Source organism: Cyanistes caeruleus, chromosome 8, assembly GCF_971803275.1.
Source record: "Cyanistes caeruleus chromosome 8, bCyaCae1.hap1.1, whole genome shotgun sequence".
Lineage (NCBI taxonomy): Eukaryota > Metazoa > Chordata > Aves > Passeriformes > Paridae > Cyanistes > Cyanistes caeruleus.
In genome coordinates, this window is record NC_141708.1 from 18,613,077 (window position 1) to 18,628,158 (window position 15,082).

The following is a 15,082-nucleotide window of genomic DNA, read 5'->3' on the forward strand; positions in this document are numbered from 1 at the left end:
TAGGATTCATTTTCCATTTCATTATATGTGTTAGAAATAGTGCCCCATTGTGTTGGCTGCTGTGCTACAAAATTGATGAGCCGTGGTTTCTGGCTGCTGGTCATGTCTTATGGTGGAGAATCCATGGGCCAGAACCAGGTTATGTACTTACATGCTTCTGTTCTATCAAATGCTGTATATGTAGAATTCCTTATACCAGAATATAGTGTTAAACTTGAAATTGTCTTCAAAAAATACCATTTCTTTATCCTACTTATATGAGAAGTGGATGGCAACAGTATCTTATGTGCTGATCGTTTCTCAATGAGCTTCTCATTGTGGCTTTGGCTTTTGATTTTTTTTATAATATTATATTTTATTTTGTTTTAAGGATCTCTTTGGTGTGGGACCTGCCAAGAAACACCAGGAAAAGCCCCCAGAAGAGAGAGCAAAGCAGTCAGGGCCTCTGAAGAAAGCTTCCAGCTTATTGTTCAGCAGTGATGAGGAGGTACTAAGGAGTGAGATTTGCTTGAAAGTGCCTTGGCTACTTGGTAACCCTTTGGTTACTAGGCTTGATGCTGAGCAAAGCATAAAACTTTTGAGAAGGGAACCACAGATCAGCTCTGCTGTGTCCACATGCCATGCCTACCCCAATCCTTTGACTTGCTTGCAGCTAAGGAGGCTGATCCTTGATCCAAATTTTCACAGGATCTGGGTAGTAGAAGTCATGTGAAAGAGAAAATCAGTATTTTTCAATGTAATTTATAGAAATTTTGATAGCAAATGGAGACTGCTGCCAAAAAATCTGATTTAAAAACACTGAAAGGGAAAAATAAGTTTGTTCTTACTGCTTTAAATTCTGTAAGGAAAGTTTAGCAGTTCTAGATAGATATGTATTGAGGTTTTCTTAGTTTTGAGGTGGGTTTCTTATGTATGTAGTTTTGTTTATCAGAATTTTTAATTGCTTAAGTTTTGGTGGTTTTTTTCTTTGTTTGGCTGTTTCAGTTTTTTTAATCTAGGGATGAGAAAATGATGCATAAATAATAAAGCTTCCCATAGAGCAGTCCTCTTCTAGGGTTGGTCTAGGTATTGTCCTTCATCTTAAATGAAAGCCAGACACACCAAAGTAAATTAAAAACTTAAAAATTAAGAACTTGTCTGGAAACTTCTGCATTAGCTCATATGAATAGGATCCAGACTCTTCTTAGTCCTACTACCTCTCAAAATTACTCTGTTGCATAGACTTTATTACTTGTCCTTGTAATTGTTTGTTTAGTAGACAACAGTAATATCTTTAGATGCATTTTTATCTTAATGTAGAATAAACCAAGTTCAAACTTTGTCATGCCTGTGGTCCCTTTCACAAAGAGGACAAACAAAGGTGGGAAACTGGGGAAAACCACTTGAAATGCTGCAAATAGCAAAACAAACAAGGCAAAATTATCTTATTTAGTACGTAGGCTTGAATAAATGGTAGCTGTGGGAGGAGGTGGGTGCCTGGGGAGAAGTACTATGAAGGAAGTAAGAGCAACATTGAGCACTCTAGTAATGAGGTGTCTTGGGTATATATGTAGTGGGTTTTTTCTTTTTTTTCTTGTTTTTTCCCATACAACCATCTTGTTAACTATTCAAGTGGCTCCAGTCAGGTTCTACTGAGTGACCCTACTCTTGTGACACTGCAGTTGACACTGACCTCAGTTGTCAAGAGCAGCTGTAACAAAGTGTGTGTACCGTATTTTGCTGGTTTAATATTGTGCCAAAAGGTGACCAGGCCCTCTGCAAAGCCTGAGCAATGTCAGATTACAGTGGCTAAAATGCAAGCAGCTAAGTAAACTAGAAGAGATTAAAGGACTGCCAAGATGATGAAGTGTTCCTTACAGACAAGATTGCAAAGTGGCTTTGACCAAGACAAAAGAAAACTTGTTCCTTCTTTTTAAGGAACATTGGAATGTCTCCAAGCCAGCTAAACTTCCTCCTGAAGATGGCCAAAAAGAAGACCCTGCAAAACCAGCCAGCACTGTCAGTCAGGCTAAAGATGTGAAGACAGCAAACCTCTTTGAGGAAGAGGATGAGGAGGATTTATTTGCAATCACTAAAGAGAGGTGACAGGCCTGGGAGGGGAGGGGAGTGGGGAGGCATTTATTCAAAACAACCCAGCAGTCCTTTCAAAAGCAGATGGACTGAGGCGTATTGCAAGTGTTGGCTCCTGGTACTGTTGCTGAGAAGGAAGTAGGGATGTGTGGGTAGGAAGGGGCTGGGCTCTTTCCTATCTATGGTGGGTCATTCTGCTTGTCACCACTGAAATGGCCTTTCCATTTCTATGCCAGTGGTGTAAAATCATCTTGACCTTTTCTTATCTCCTCTTCTGCAGAAAGCTTTACAGACAATAAAGAGGGTGTTAGACTTGGGACAGTGAGGAAGGCAAGTGCTGTATCTGGGAACAGTTGCTGCAAATGATGGTCCTAAGTGACACTTTTAAACAGATGCAGCGCAGGGCCACTGAATCTTCCACTTTCTTCTCTCTCTCACTGCAGCCAAAGAAAGCCACAGAAGCCATCATTGTTATTTGAAGATGATGATGATTTTAATGGAGAATCATTCTTCAGCTCCCAATCAATGCTACTTCCTTCAGCTGCTAAGGCTGCAGTGGTAACTCCTTTCTAAAACTAACATGTAACCCTTAGTCTTTTTACGATCTATCTTTGTTGTTAGATACTGAATATAAGTCTAACTCGTTTTACACAACGGTAACTCTAGCAGATTGGGAATGGGAATAGGGAAGACTGAACTCTTACATGTACACTCTTACTACTATTAGCCTAATAGAGACTTCAAAATTTTCTTGACCACTTACCCTAAATTTGTTTGGTTTATGCTAAAAGCCCTTCCTAAGGATGTTTTGAAAGCTCTCAGCCATGAAATAACACTAAAATGAAAAAATGGCTTACTGCTGGCTCAGTAGCCAGGGTTCACCTTTCGTGTTGCCCTACCCAAGGTGGTTCAGATGTGTAAACAGGTTTCTTACTGGCGCTCCCTATTGTGTGCTCTTGCCATCCTCTGTCTTACAAGCTTAGCCCATGATGTACTGCCTGTCTGGTTGTGCTTTGGAATTGAGGGTAGGAGATACAAGGATTTAATAAAGCTGTGTCTGTAGCGGTTAGTCCTGTACCTGTGCTTCCTGGCACTCTTCAACCAGATTCAAAAAGTCATAATACTGAAAATTAAAAGTCACAAACCAGAATGTGCCATGGGAGGAAAATAGGAGAAGTCAAGTATGTTGCCAGTGTCCTAGACCTCTGCAGTAAGCAAACTGAGACTCTACTATCCCACAGCAGCATATGTTTTTTATATATAACCATCAATTCTGTGTCACCAGCATTTTCCTAATTTTGCAGGAGAAAGTAAAGCCAGCACAAGCACTACCTACCTTTAACGAAGAAGAAAAGGAGGAAAAGGAAGATCTACCAGATAGAACAGTGAAGTCTAACCAGGTAGAAGATACATTGTGGTGTTCAGAAGAGCCTGGAGCAGCTCCTGTGCCTCGAGGAACAGATGTTGCAGGGCAGCAGACAAAGGAAAAAGTGAGAGATTTTCTTACATTAATCTGAAGTTTGGTAAAGATTCAGCTTAAAAAAGCTGCAATCAAACAGTGCTGCTCTGGCACAGAAGTATTTTTCGGGATTGGAGCAAAGAGTAATTCTCTCTCCATTTAGCAAAATCACTTGTCAGTCAAACAGCAAATTGATTAAATGGCATTTAAAAGTTGTTTCCTAACTGATATCCTTAAGAGAGGTTGGGGTTTTTTGTGTGGGAAGGAGGTAGGCAGAATCTGCTTCAGTTTTCCCTCCAGAGTGGGTTGGGTAATCTTCATTTATATGAACAGAACTTTCCCTTAAAACATAATCTGTATTAATATATAGATTTTTTCTTCAAGCTCAGTGATATGTTTCACCATAATGTGTGATGATTTATGAAGTGGTAAGTGTTATTATGGCCTTCATAATTGTGAATTTCTGCTGGGCAATACTGTTAGAGAATGGTATTGATGAGTATTGAGTGTATTATTGCAGAAGCTTCAGCAGAACTGGCCTTGGGCACAGTCTTACTGAATGATTGTTGAGGAGTTAGCATCTGATGAATTTCCATTGTAGTTCTTTCTCTTCTCACTTTTCCTGAGCACATTTAAGATTCTGGTAGTGCTTTTCACTCTAAAGTGTCCCAAGTGGTATGAGCTAGGTAACTAAGAGATAGTGGCAGCCTTGTGGTGTGCATGCAACCTGACAGAGATGAGGAGAAAACCTTATGCAGGAAGCTGCTTATCGACAGTGCCACAGAGTAGGGTACAGGAGGAAATTTGTCTTCATTTCAGAGCTGAAATGTGTGTTCTTTTCTTTATCAATTGTTTCTTGCTAACCTGCATATTGATATTCTGTCTGCTTGGGAAAAATTAATTGAATGCAGTTGCCTGCTTGGTAATGATTGCAGAACTCTGACCATTGCTGGTCAGTTTCTTTTAACCAAGAAAGCTTAGCAGGGTTTTTGGGCAAACCTGAAATAAATAACAGGCTGATGTGTTGCTTTGTTTTTCTTCTTTGGTGGAGCCTTTTGCAGTAATATCTTCAGAGCCAGCTGGCAGTTCAGATCTGTTTGCAACATCACCACCAGCTCTGGAGAAAGATGTGAAGAGCCAAGCTAAGAAAGTGTTAAGCTTATTTGAGGAGGAAGAAGAGGAGAGACTGGAAGATGATGATGGCATAAAAAATGCACAGAAAGGAATTGGTGTGGTGAGTGTAAGGAAGTTCTTGAACACTGGGAAATGATATTTCTATCTCTGCTTTTCTAGGCAAGGTTTTGTTTTTACCTTTCCCTCTGTTCATGTCATGCAGGCTGATGTTTCTCAGTTGCTAACCTTCCAGATTCTTGGGTGAGCATTTATTCCTGCTCTTCCTTGTGATCCTGAATCCTTTTGTAATTTTTCCTGTCCCACTAACTTGAAAGCATTTTGCTGTATGCTAATTTGAAAAGAAATTCTATACAGATGTTTTAGTTGCAGCTACTTGAGTTTTGCTTTACGGAACTGATTCTTCAGCTACTCCTCAAGGTCAAAGATACTAGGAAGTAAAAGGATGTGGAGTTTCAAGCCTTGTGGTTTATCCCTTTAATTTTTTTTTTTTACATTGTTACAGTTTGCTTGCTGGATATATGCCTTCAGACTTAGATTCAGCAATAATTATCTTTATCCTATATCTACTTCTGTTTTTCAAGTACGTGTGTTTATTTTTTAAAAAAGCTTCCAGCTACCACATTGTTAGTCTGGCTTTTCTGATATAGTGTATACCATCAAGAGGTGGACTTGGAATTTTCAGCAGCAATATCCTTGAATCTATGGCAGTATTCTTGTTTCTACTTGATGCAAATGTACTGAAATTTCTTCTATCAGTTTGAAGTAATGTCAAAAGATACATACTCTGCACTACAGTGCACAACAAGGTTTTGTCATCTTAGTGTGACTGTGTAAAGTAAGCTGGCAGTCCTAAAGGCTATGTACACTTTATTTAGAAGCCATTGGAACGGAATAAAATAGTTGAAGAAAAATTACTGTTTAGAGTAGCTTCTGAGTTAAAATGGATTGTTAACTTGGGTCCTTGTTTACTACTTGTGAATGCATACTGTGTTTGGTTTTTTGTGGGAGCACACTGGGAAATGATAGAAACAAGCCATATCTGTGCTACGAATTTGGAAAGATAGAAATTGATTCAAATCTTTTCTTCAAAGTTCTCATCTGTCAGCATATACTAGTCACAAAATGTTTAAGGTGCTGAAATGTAAAAATCGGAATGGTAATTTATGAACTTAACATTTTTGATAGGCAAATCTGAAAGGTGCTACTACTTTTCTTGCTTGTTTCAACTTAATACATGTTTGTGGATAATTTAGATGTACATTAGGTTTTCACATATCTGGCATAAACAGCAGTTCTAGTGCTCTAAAAATGGCTTTTGGTCTCTCTGCACGGAGAGCACCACTGAGAATATAATAAAGAAATTACAGTAATAAAAATCACAGGAGAGGGTGTTTGGATGAAAAATGATGTACTGGAAATTAAATTTAGGCAGCCCTTCATGGTTCCTGGAGACTTGAATAGGAATGGGAAGAATCAGGCTTTATTCTTATGATGACCACTCTTGCTGGCTGGATTTTGTGTCTGCTGTCATGTTACTGGACATTCAGTCATGCTCTGAAGAGGCATCCTTTTATTTGAGCTGTTTTAATAGAGACAGATGAGTGGTGAAACATAGATATGGGCTTTTCCTGGACATCTGAGTGGGGCCTTTGCCTTTGCAAGCCAGACCTGGGTGCCTACAATGACCACGCCCATACAAAGGCATTGTTATGGTGTTCCAGAAGCTGATACTCATTACTTTGGCAGGTAATGGAGGGCTTATAGGGTGATACATGTAACTTCAATCTTCCCCAGAGCAGCAAACTTGAAAGTACAAGTTCTTGCCAAAGCCAGGGTGTTCCATTCTTCCTTATAGGTGTTTACTTGCTTTCACAGAAGAACAGGGAGTCTAGCAACAATAGTAGCTTTACAGGCCTTTTGTTAAATAAAAAAAAAAAAATTTCTTTTTTTTATTCTTCTTTGAAAATGCTGCTTGGAAAGATAACTAAGAGATTCTCTTCTTTTCACTACTGTGTCCTACATCCTTAGCTGAAATTTTTGAGGCATAAAAGTTGGAATATAAACCTTACAGTCATGATAGCATACTGAAAACTTTTTTTTCCCTTTGAAGGAAGCTTCACAACTAAATAGTAGCAGCTGGATCTTAGATCAGCAGACACATATATTGTGGTGAATGTCTTCTCATTAAATTGAACTATAAATAAAAATATTTACATTGTACGTTTTGCAAATTTGGTCAACATGAAACATAACCAGCAGTTAAAGTTGTATTTTTGTAACCACTACAGACCTGTAGTGTAGCCTCGGAGGAATTGTAACCTGCCTTATCATGAGGCAAATAACCTCCTTACAGATGGATTTTCTCACTGTGTGGGCCTTTCTCCTCTCCTTATAGGTTTCTGAGAAAAGTACTCGACCCAAAAGCACTGGGGTCTTTCAAGACGAAGAGCTTCTCTTCAGTCACAAACTTCAGAAGGACAATGACCCAGACGTTGACCTCTTTGCCAGCGCCAAGAAGTCAATGGTGAGTTCAAAGCTCTCCTCTGAACCTCCTATTTAAAAACAGTCTTTGAAGTGTTCAGTGTACTGGTGTTCCTTGTTTGGACACAGCTTAGAAGTCACTGATTTCCAGGGAGGGCCAAATGCTAATGTCAGTTATATTCTGGCATCGTGGGCTGAAAAAGCTGTGCTTTGGATCTGTGACACATCTTTTCTTTATTTTTTGTTTCTTTAGTCTGCAAACCGTATCCTGAAGCCATCATCTGGAGGAGGGCTTTTTGGGGATGATGATGAGGATGACCTCTTCAGTACTGCTAAAACAAACATTCCGGTACCTGTTTCTCTATTGCAAATGGCTTATATAAAAGAGATTGGAAATAAGTGTATAGAAGGGATTTTCTCCATTTGTATACCCATAAGAAAATGACTTTTCAAATCTTTTTGAGAGAACAGAAATGGTCATTGTGACTGTGAAGACATAGGGAGCAAACAAATGCCTTGGGTCTCCCAACGTTGCGATGAGAGAATTGGATTCTATTTTTGTGTACCACTGGGACCAGCTTAGTTGTAAGAGAACCCACCTGTGCAAAAATCAGAGTAGTAGAGTTTGTTTTGTTTAATTGCTTAACTTGCTAATATTGCTTCCCTGTGCTTTATGCATGACTGCTGAGCCAGGCTCTATGAGTTGTTTAACTCAAGTTTCTGCAGGTTGGTTTGATCTCAGGTAATGATACAGTATTAAAACCCTTATGGTCACTCAGTTGCTCTTAAAGGGTGAGTAGCTGCAGTAATGAGCTAGACTCTGTTACAGGTGGTCTGAGGTAAAAGTCCTAACATACATTCTAAACTGCTATTTTTAAATGTAGTTATCTTAATTAAATTGAAACTAACTTTTACTTTCGTCTGTATTAATGTAAATAGCTGGAAGAAAACTGGCAATAGTTCCTGGAAACAGTTTCTTTGAGGACTCTGGACAGGGTGGTCTCAAGTAATTAGTGCTTGGGAGACTATATATGGAGCCTGGGTGCTTGAAAACAAAAAAAATAACACTGTTTCTTAGAGTTGTGTTTTAATTTTATCTGCTCTTTTGTTGGTGAGAAAATATACATGCATTTGAAAGTTTGAATGGAGGAATGAAGGCCCTTGCTTTGCAGAGCCATAAGCCAATGCCTGTTGTAGTGAGTTGACTGTGGCAGGATGCCAGACACTCACCAAAGCACCTCTCTCACTCCCCTCTGCAGATGAACAGGGGAGAGAAAATATAACAAAGTTATGTTTTATATAAATGAGTTAAGATAAGGACTGGGAGAGATCACTCACAAAATACTGACATAGGCAAAACAGAATTGAATTAGAGATATTAATTGCAATTATTTCTAGCAAAATCACAGTGGAATAATGAGAAGTAAAATAAGACCTTAAAAACACCTTTCCCCCATCCATCTCCTTTCCAGCTCTACCTCCCTGCCCCAGAGGTGCAGGGAGATGGGAAATGGTCAGTTCATCACACCTTGTTTGTGCCACTGCTCAGAGAAGGGAGTCCTTCCCCTGTTCCAGCATGGGGTCCTTCCTACGGGAGACAGCTCTCTGTGAACTTCCCCAACCTAAGTCCATCCCACGGGCAATGGTTTTCCACAAACTGCTGCAACGTGGGTCAATCTTCCATGGGGTGCAGCCCTTTTGGGATAGCCTGTGCTGACCTGGGTCCCCCACAGGGTTACAAGTCCTACCAGGAAACCTGCCCCAGTATGGACTCCTCTCCCACAGTTTTACAGGTTCCTGCCAGGACCCAGGCCTCCCATGGGTTCACAGCCTCCTCACCTGCTCTGGCCGGGTCTCCACAGGCTCTGAGTGAATCTCTGCACCCCTGTGGATCTCCATGGACTACAGGAATACAGCTGCCTCACTATGGTCTTCACCACAGGCTGCAGGGCAATCTCCACTCTGGTGCCTGGAGCACCTCCTGTCCCTCCTTCTGCACTGACCTTGGTGTCTGCAGGGCTGTTCCTTTCCCATGTTCTAACCCCACTCTTTTCTGGCTGCAATTACATCTGTGCAATAACTTTTTTTTTTCTTAACTATATTATGACAGAGGAGTTACCACTGTTCCTGATTGGCTCAGCCTTGGCCAGCAGTACATCCATCTTTGGAGCCACCAGGGATTGGCACTGTTAGACATGGAGAAAGCTTCTATCAGTTTCTCACAAAAGCCACCCCTATAGCCCCCTCACCACCACTACCAAAACCTAGCCATGCAAACATAATACAGCTATACACAGCAGGATCAAAAGATGTGGCTAGTTTTCTGTTGAGTTAAAAGCAAGATTTTAAAACTTTCTGCTTGTGTTCTTTTGGGGGTTTGGGTTTGGTTTTTTTTAGATCCGTGCACCATGTTTTTTACCCCATTCATGTTGACTTGTGCCCATAATGCTTTCAGAAAATGGCCGAGAAGAAAACTCTTCAGACCAGTGTTGGCCCTTCCTCAGTGAGGAATAACCTAGAAAATGCTTTAAGTGCCAAGCAAGATGAAACTCTGAAGGCAGCAACTACAGAGGCAAGTACTTAAATCTTATGCCTTGAACAGCATGCAAAGAAAAAGGAGATGTATCATCCTGTTTTAAGTGTCTTGGAAAGATGAAAACTAATGCCTGGATTCACTGGCTGCCAGGCAGCAATGCATGGCCAAACTTCTCTGCTCATCAGCAGATGCACTGTTACTAGCAAGAAGTTTAAATGTTATTGATGCTTTATTCATTGTACACACACTTTAAAAAGTGAAATGGCAATGAAGAGCTACACCCTAGGTCCAGTTGTACTGAAATGAATTGCAGCTTCTCTGAAGTGCTAGTATCTGTTGGGGTGAATGTGATCTTTAAAGGTAGCTTTTCTCAGAAAGGAGATCAAGGCATGCTCTACAAATCTGTTTCAGCTGAGACTCTTATACTGGCGTCTTAACAAGACTCTTGTCCTTAATCTTGCAGAATCAAGAGTCTCTGAGAGAGGTGATCTGGACCAGAATTCTGGCCTGTGCCTCGCGAGAACTGCTTGATGGATTTTCACGTGTAGGAGATTAGCTTTTTGTTGTAGGGAGTGGGAGTTGTTTTTTCTCGCCTGGGCTGAAGAACAGAGAACATGTGTGTAGGGTTAGTCATTAGCATCTCTTCCCTTTTTGTAAAGTGTTGAACCAAGCTCACCATCCTGGTTTTTGTAGCTACTGACAGCCTGCTATAGGAATGGCTTCAGCCTGTCTGAGGTTAAGCTGAATACCACATGCAATTAAGTAGAAAACAATCTCCTCAGGTACTAGGATTCCTCTGCCATGCTATCAAGCCCTTCAAATTAGTGTCCTAACCCTTGCAAATCCTCAGTTACTTCAACCTAGCTGAAGGAGCCCTGACTGCCCAGTCATACCAACAGCAGTATTACCTAGCTCACAGAACCATGCAGACAAACTTCTGGAGAGCAAGTCCTGGGAAGTGCACCTTAGCTAATCTGATTCATTCCTTGAGTCCTAGAATTGACCCAAGTCTTCAGATCAAACAGCTGCTCTTGCTCTTTTGGCTTAGTCTTCTTTCTAGCACTGCTGGCTTGTTTTTTTAGAGGAACACTCACTTCTCTGAAGCTATTTCCCGTGAAGTCTGAATGGAACCATTTTGAAGCCCTCTTAGCTTCTGTGTGGACTTGATTGAAGTCTGTAGCCCTGTTACAGCCAGTCACAAAGAGAGAAGTTAGATTGTTGCCTGGCAATATGGCTTCAGAGGATTTTAGGGGACAGAATAAGCAAGGAGAGAAAAGATAGCTGCCCTGGTTTGATTTGACTAGTGGTGGCAGTGGCCTGGAGAAGATGGATGTTGTTCAGTTACCATGGCAAAGTATAATATTGGGTAGAAGGACAAATGAATGAAATGTGATAATAAAGATGGGGCCACAGCATGTGGGAAACTGGCACTGAAAACTTAGTGACTATAGCTCTAGTAATAGAATGTGATGATAACAAGAAGAAATTGGTAAGCAATTAGCTGCTTTCTATACATGTATTAAAATGAAAACTATGGTGTGGTTGATAACAACTTGTTAACTTGTTTAATCCAATGTAATTTTGTGCAGAAATCGACAGGTCCTGTTCCCATTAAAACCAAAGAGCCTTCATCTCGGATTGGAAAGTTACAAGTAATTAACTTTACTTGCACTTTAACTTTCAAAAAAAATAAAAATAATAAAATCTTCCTTGCCTCACTGATGGCTTTCCCTGAACCAAAATCTTTTTGCTTCCTTCCTTATTCTTGCAACATTATTATTTTTTTCAGATGGCATATTTTTGATTGCTTTTTCTGTATTGCATGTTTAATATTATTTCCTCCTTCTGTTTCAGTCCTGACTCTAAGCAGCACTATATACTCATATATTGGGGCAGAGGGTGGGCTCTTCTTTGAACTGCTGTTGTTCTTAGCAGTATTAAGTATGTTTAGAAATTCTTAGTGGGGACTATGGTTATGTCCCTCTTCTGATACAAAACGACTAATAACTGTCTATATCAATACCATTTGAAGTCAGAACTATTGCCTCCTCAGACAGAATATTGAACTACCTAGGTGTTTGGCCTGGCATAACTTGACCCTGCTGTTCCTGAAGCTCTTACACAGAATAATAGTGTTGACCACTCCAGTTCCAGTGAGACAGAGCTTGTGGGAGATACACAAGTTCTTAGGTCTGAGAACAGCCAGGCACTTCAGAAGTAGAACTTGAATACCCTGATACACTCGTTCTTGCTGCTCCTCTGGAGACATGCTTGCTCTGGAGCAGTAGTAATGTGATCTCTTTTTGTGTGTGTGTTTTTATTGTCTCTGTTTTGTAGGCTAACTTAGCTATTAACCCTTCAGCCTTACTACCTGGTGCAATGCCTAAGGTCTCCAATGTCAAGTCTCCCTTACCAGTGCTGGACACTCCATTACATGAGCCCCAGGAGGTACAGAACAGTGAAGCCTTCTCTGCTGCGGGAAGCAATGAAGAACTCGGTGTAAGCTTTGATCAGCCCATGCAAGCAGACACCTTGCACAACGCCAATAAGGTAACCTTGGTATTTAGGGTAGGAGGAAGGGGGATTAAAAACATTCTGTCCTCGTGCAGTTTGTTTTGGTATGCAAGTTCTGCTAACAGTGTGGTTTATCTGAATCTAAATGGGAGTGTGAAAATCTAATCCCCTCTCACTTCCATGAAGCACTAAAGAGAAAGTCTGGCTTAGCAGCTATACTTAGCTCAGTAAGAGGCTTATGCATATACCTGGTGCCTTCTAAAGTACATGTGTATGTTTACCAAATACTGGATTTCCCTATTGGTTGAAGGTATGTTAGCATAACATCTTGTTCTATCCCAGGAGACACCAACCTAAAAAATACTAAAAAGACATCTTGCTAGGCTAACTATAAGACAGGGTACAGGCAGCTGCTTTGACAAGCTATCCGGAACACATCACTGCTGTAGGTTAACCTTTACCTTCTTTGTGAATAAAAATGTCATGTTGTCCTGAACTGTAACTTTCAATTCTTTTTCAAAGAAAACTTTTGTTTTCACACTAAGGACAACAAAAAGAAGTGTTAAGCTTTTGATGTGGCAGATCTCTGCCTCCTGACTCACTTGTTTTTCACTCATACTTTCTACTTTATGGACTACAAAAGGCATAGGCTAATTAAAGACTTAGTGGTTCTTTAAAAAAATGGAAGTGTCAGCTATGTAGTTAAGGTCATCTAAGTGCTTGTGATTTTATAAGCTTGTAGGGTTTCCTGAGAGTAGCAATTTGAGTAAGATAACTTAAAATCTCAACTTTAATTATTTCTTTAACTCTTCTAATGCTGATGAGGCTGTTCATTACTAGATGAGCAGCAGAGATGACTTGGCAAGATGCAGCAGCTGTCACCACAATGGTTGACATGACCCCTTAGTGACAAATGGGTTGGAAGCTTTTTACATCAGCCTGGTGCATTACTATGTAGGCATAGTTGTTTCCAATAGCAGCGTGTTCCAACAGACAAAGCTCTCTTTTGTGATACTTTTAAATAGATAGGCTTGCAAAGAATAGAGTGCCTGTAGCTGCATATTATCAACCTTGACTGTTCATTTTAGTGTAGTGATGATGCATGTTTTTTTACTGTAAGTAATCTGAGAAGAAGCATCTTGGTAACGATACAGAGAATGCTTTTTGTGGCTCAGGTTAGATGTTGTAATTTTGGCATATCTTTGCTTCTTCAACCTTTTGAGTGTAAATATATCCAATCAAATGCACTTTTTTCCAACAACTAGAACAAAGCAACCCACCCAGCATTCTGCCTACCCTTTCAAAGAACATGGACATGAAGCAATTAACAAAAGGGAAGAAGAGGTTGTAGTGATCAATTTCCTACCCCTGTAATTACTCCTGTCCAAGTGGGATAGGGGAGAGACTGTAATGGAAACTTGCAGGAGGCTTCCTTAAAAGCAGCAATTAACTGCAATAGGCTATGCATAAAATGAAATTGCGTGAAAAAAGTAATTACTCATGGCTTGAACTGCACTGTAAAAGTTCATAACAGGGTGACTAAGGTATTGTCTAAAGCCAAGGGGCTAGAGTGGCTAGCTGACCTGCTGTGATTCTATTTGCGAATGCTGTTGCTTCTGTGTACCAGTTCCACCATGTAGAATGACTAAGGGCAGCAAATCAGATATCCTGGGTTATATTTCAGAATCTTGCTCCAAACTGCTCCAAGCTTGAATGTCCTGTGGGGCTTTTTCCTTATGTATGATCCTTCTTTGTTTTTCCTCCTTCCTTGCAGACCAGGATCAGGGTTCCGGGGAAGCGCAGACCCCCCAGCAGAATGGCGCGCCGTCTGGCTGCCCGAGAGGCTGAAGTGAGGGAGGAGGTGGACACTACTAAAGAGTCACAATTCTCTCTACCAAAACAGACATCAGCAGTAGTGAACATAAAGGAGCCTCTTGCTGCTGAAGCAGAGTCCAAGGAAAATGACTTTCTCTCTAGCTTGTCACTACCACCTCACAGCAGTGTTTTGTCTGCTGGGACAAACAAACTCCTTCCAGAATCCACAGAAAATGGGGATGATCTGTTTGAATCTGAAGACCTTTTTGCAAGCAGCACAACATCCAGACCAGCTGCACAATCAAAGTTGAAGGAGGGAATGCCAGACAGTGTGGCTAACAAACCCATCAAGGGCAGGGAGAAAAAGCCTGATCTGGGTGATCAGGACAGCAATGATCTCTTCCAGCCTGTACAACAAAAATCTTCTACAAAAAGCAGCCCTATACCTTTTTTGGAGGAAGAGGAAGATTCTCTCTTCACCTCTCAGAAAACTGGAAAAAAGGAATTGAAATCTGCTGTGCACAAAGCAGTTGACCCTACTACGCAAGATATCTTTGAGGTAATGGCTGAACCTGCCACATTGTTTTTTTTGTTCCCCAGGGCCATATGCAGACCCCTCTAACTTAGGCTTAATGAAGGCTGCTGAATAGGATGGGGTATGCAGGATAAGGGAGTGAAGTAAACTCTCAATCCTGCTCTGCTGCTGGAATATAGAAACTCTTTGGTTGTTCAGCTCCTATCTAGCAGCAGTGGTGTAAAAGGTGGAGCCTTAACACAGAGCAGGCATACACTGAAGGTGCTGTGACAACATACCTTTTTCAGAATAATAACCAAATAAATTTGTTTCTTACCTGGTTCTTATCTGTCTGTTCAATTCCCAACAGCTAAACAACAGAATAAAATTGGTGGGCTGGTTACTTTATACAGGCTTCTGTGTGCTGTACTTGCCCTGTGTACAATCCACTAAGGCACTTAACTTCTTGCTAGTTAGGTTGGCAAAGACTTCTCAGATCACAGAGTTCAACCTTTGTCTGATAAGCTGAGGTAACCCAAGTCTTTTAAACATCTCAGCT

The 15,082-nt window shown here is 40.7% G+C and overlaps 1 protein-coding gene across 9 annotated transcripts in view; it reads left to right on the forward strand.

Annotated features, from left to right (window-relative positions):
* LOC111931127 (WASH complex subunit 2-like) overlaps positions 1-15,082 on the forward strand; it is a 36,821-nt gene that overhangs the window by 17,409 nt on the left and 4,330 nt on the right. For 5 of the 9 annotated variants that reach the window (XR_015289885.1, XR_015289886.1, XR_015289884.1 and 2 more), the window contains 10 exons: positions 371-487; positions 1,918-2,081; positions 2,514-2,628; positions 3,375-3,560; positions 4,581-4,763; positions 7,059-7,187; positions 7,398-7,493; positions 9,600-9,716; positions 12,018-12,230; positions 13,969-14,568. Coding sequence is in view for 4 of the 9 variants with exons in the window: in XM_086899911.1 (XP_086756037.1) it covers positions 371-487; positions 1,918-2,081; positions 2,514-2,628; positions 3,375-3,560; positions 4,581-4,763; positions 7,059-7,187; positions 7,398-7,493; positions 9,600-9,716; positions 12,018-12,230; positions 13,969-14,568 (1,920 nt within the window). In the remaining 5 variants the exon portion in view is untranslated. Of the gene's footprint in view, positions 1-370; positions 488-1,917; positions 2,082-2,513; positions 2,629-3,374; positions 3,561-4,580; positions 4,764-7,058; positions 7,188-7,397; positions 7,494-9,599; positions 9,717-11,269; positions 11,333-12,017; positions 12,231-13,968; positions 14,569-15,082 lie in introns of all 9 variants that reach the window. The other 4 variants (XR_015289883.1, XR_015289882.1, XM_086899913.1 and 1 more) reach the window with 1 other exon arrangement.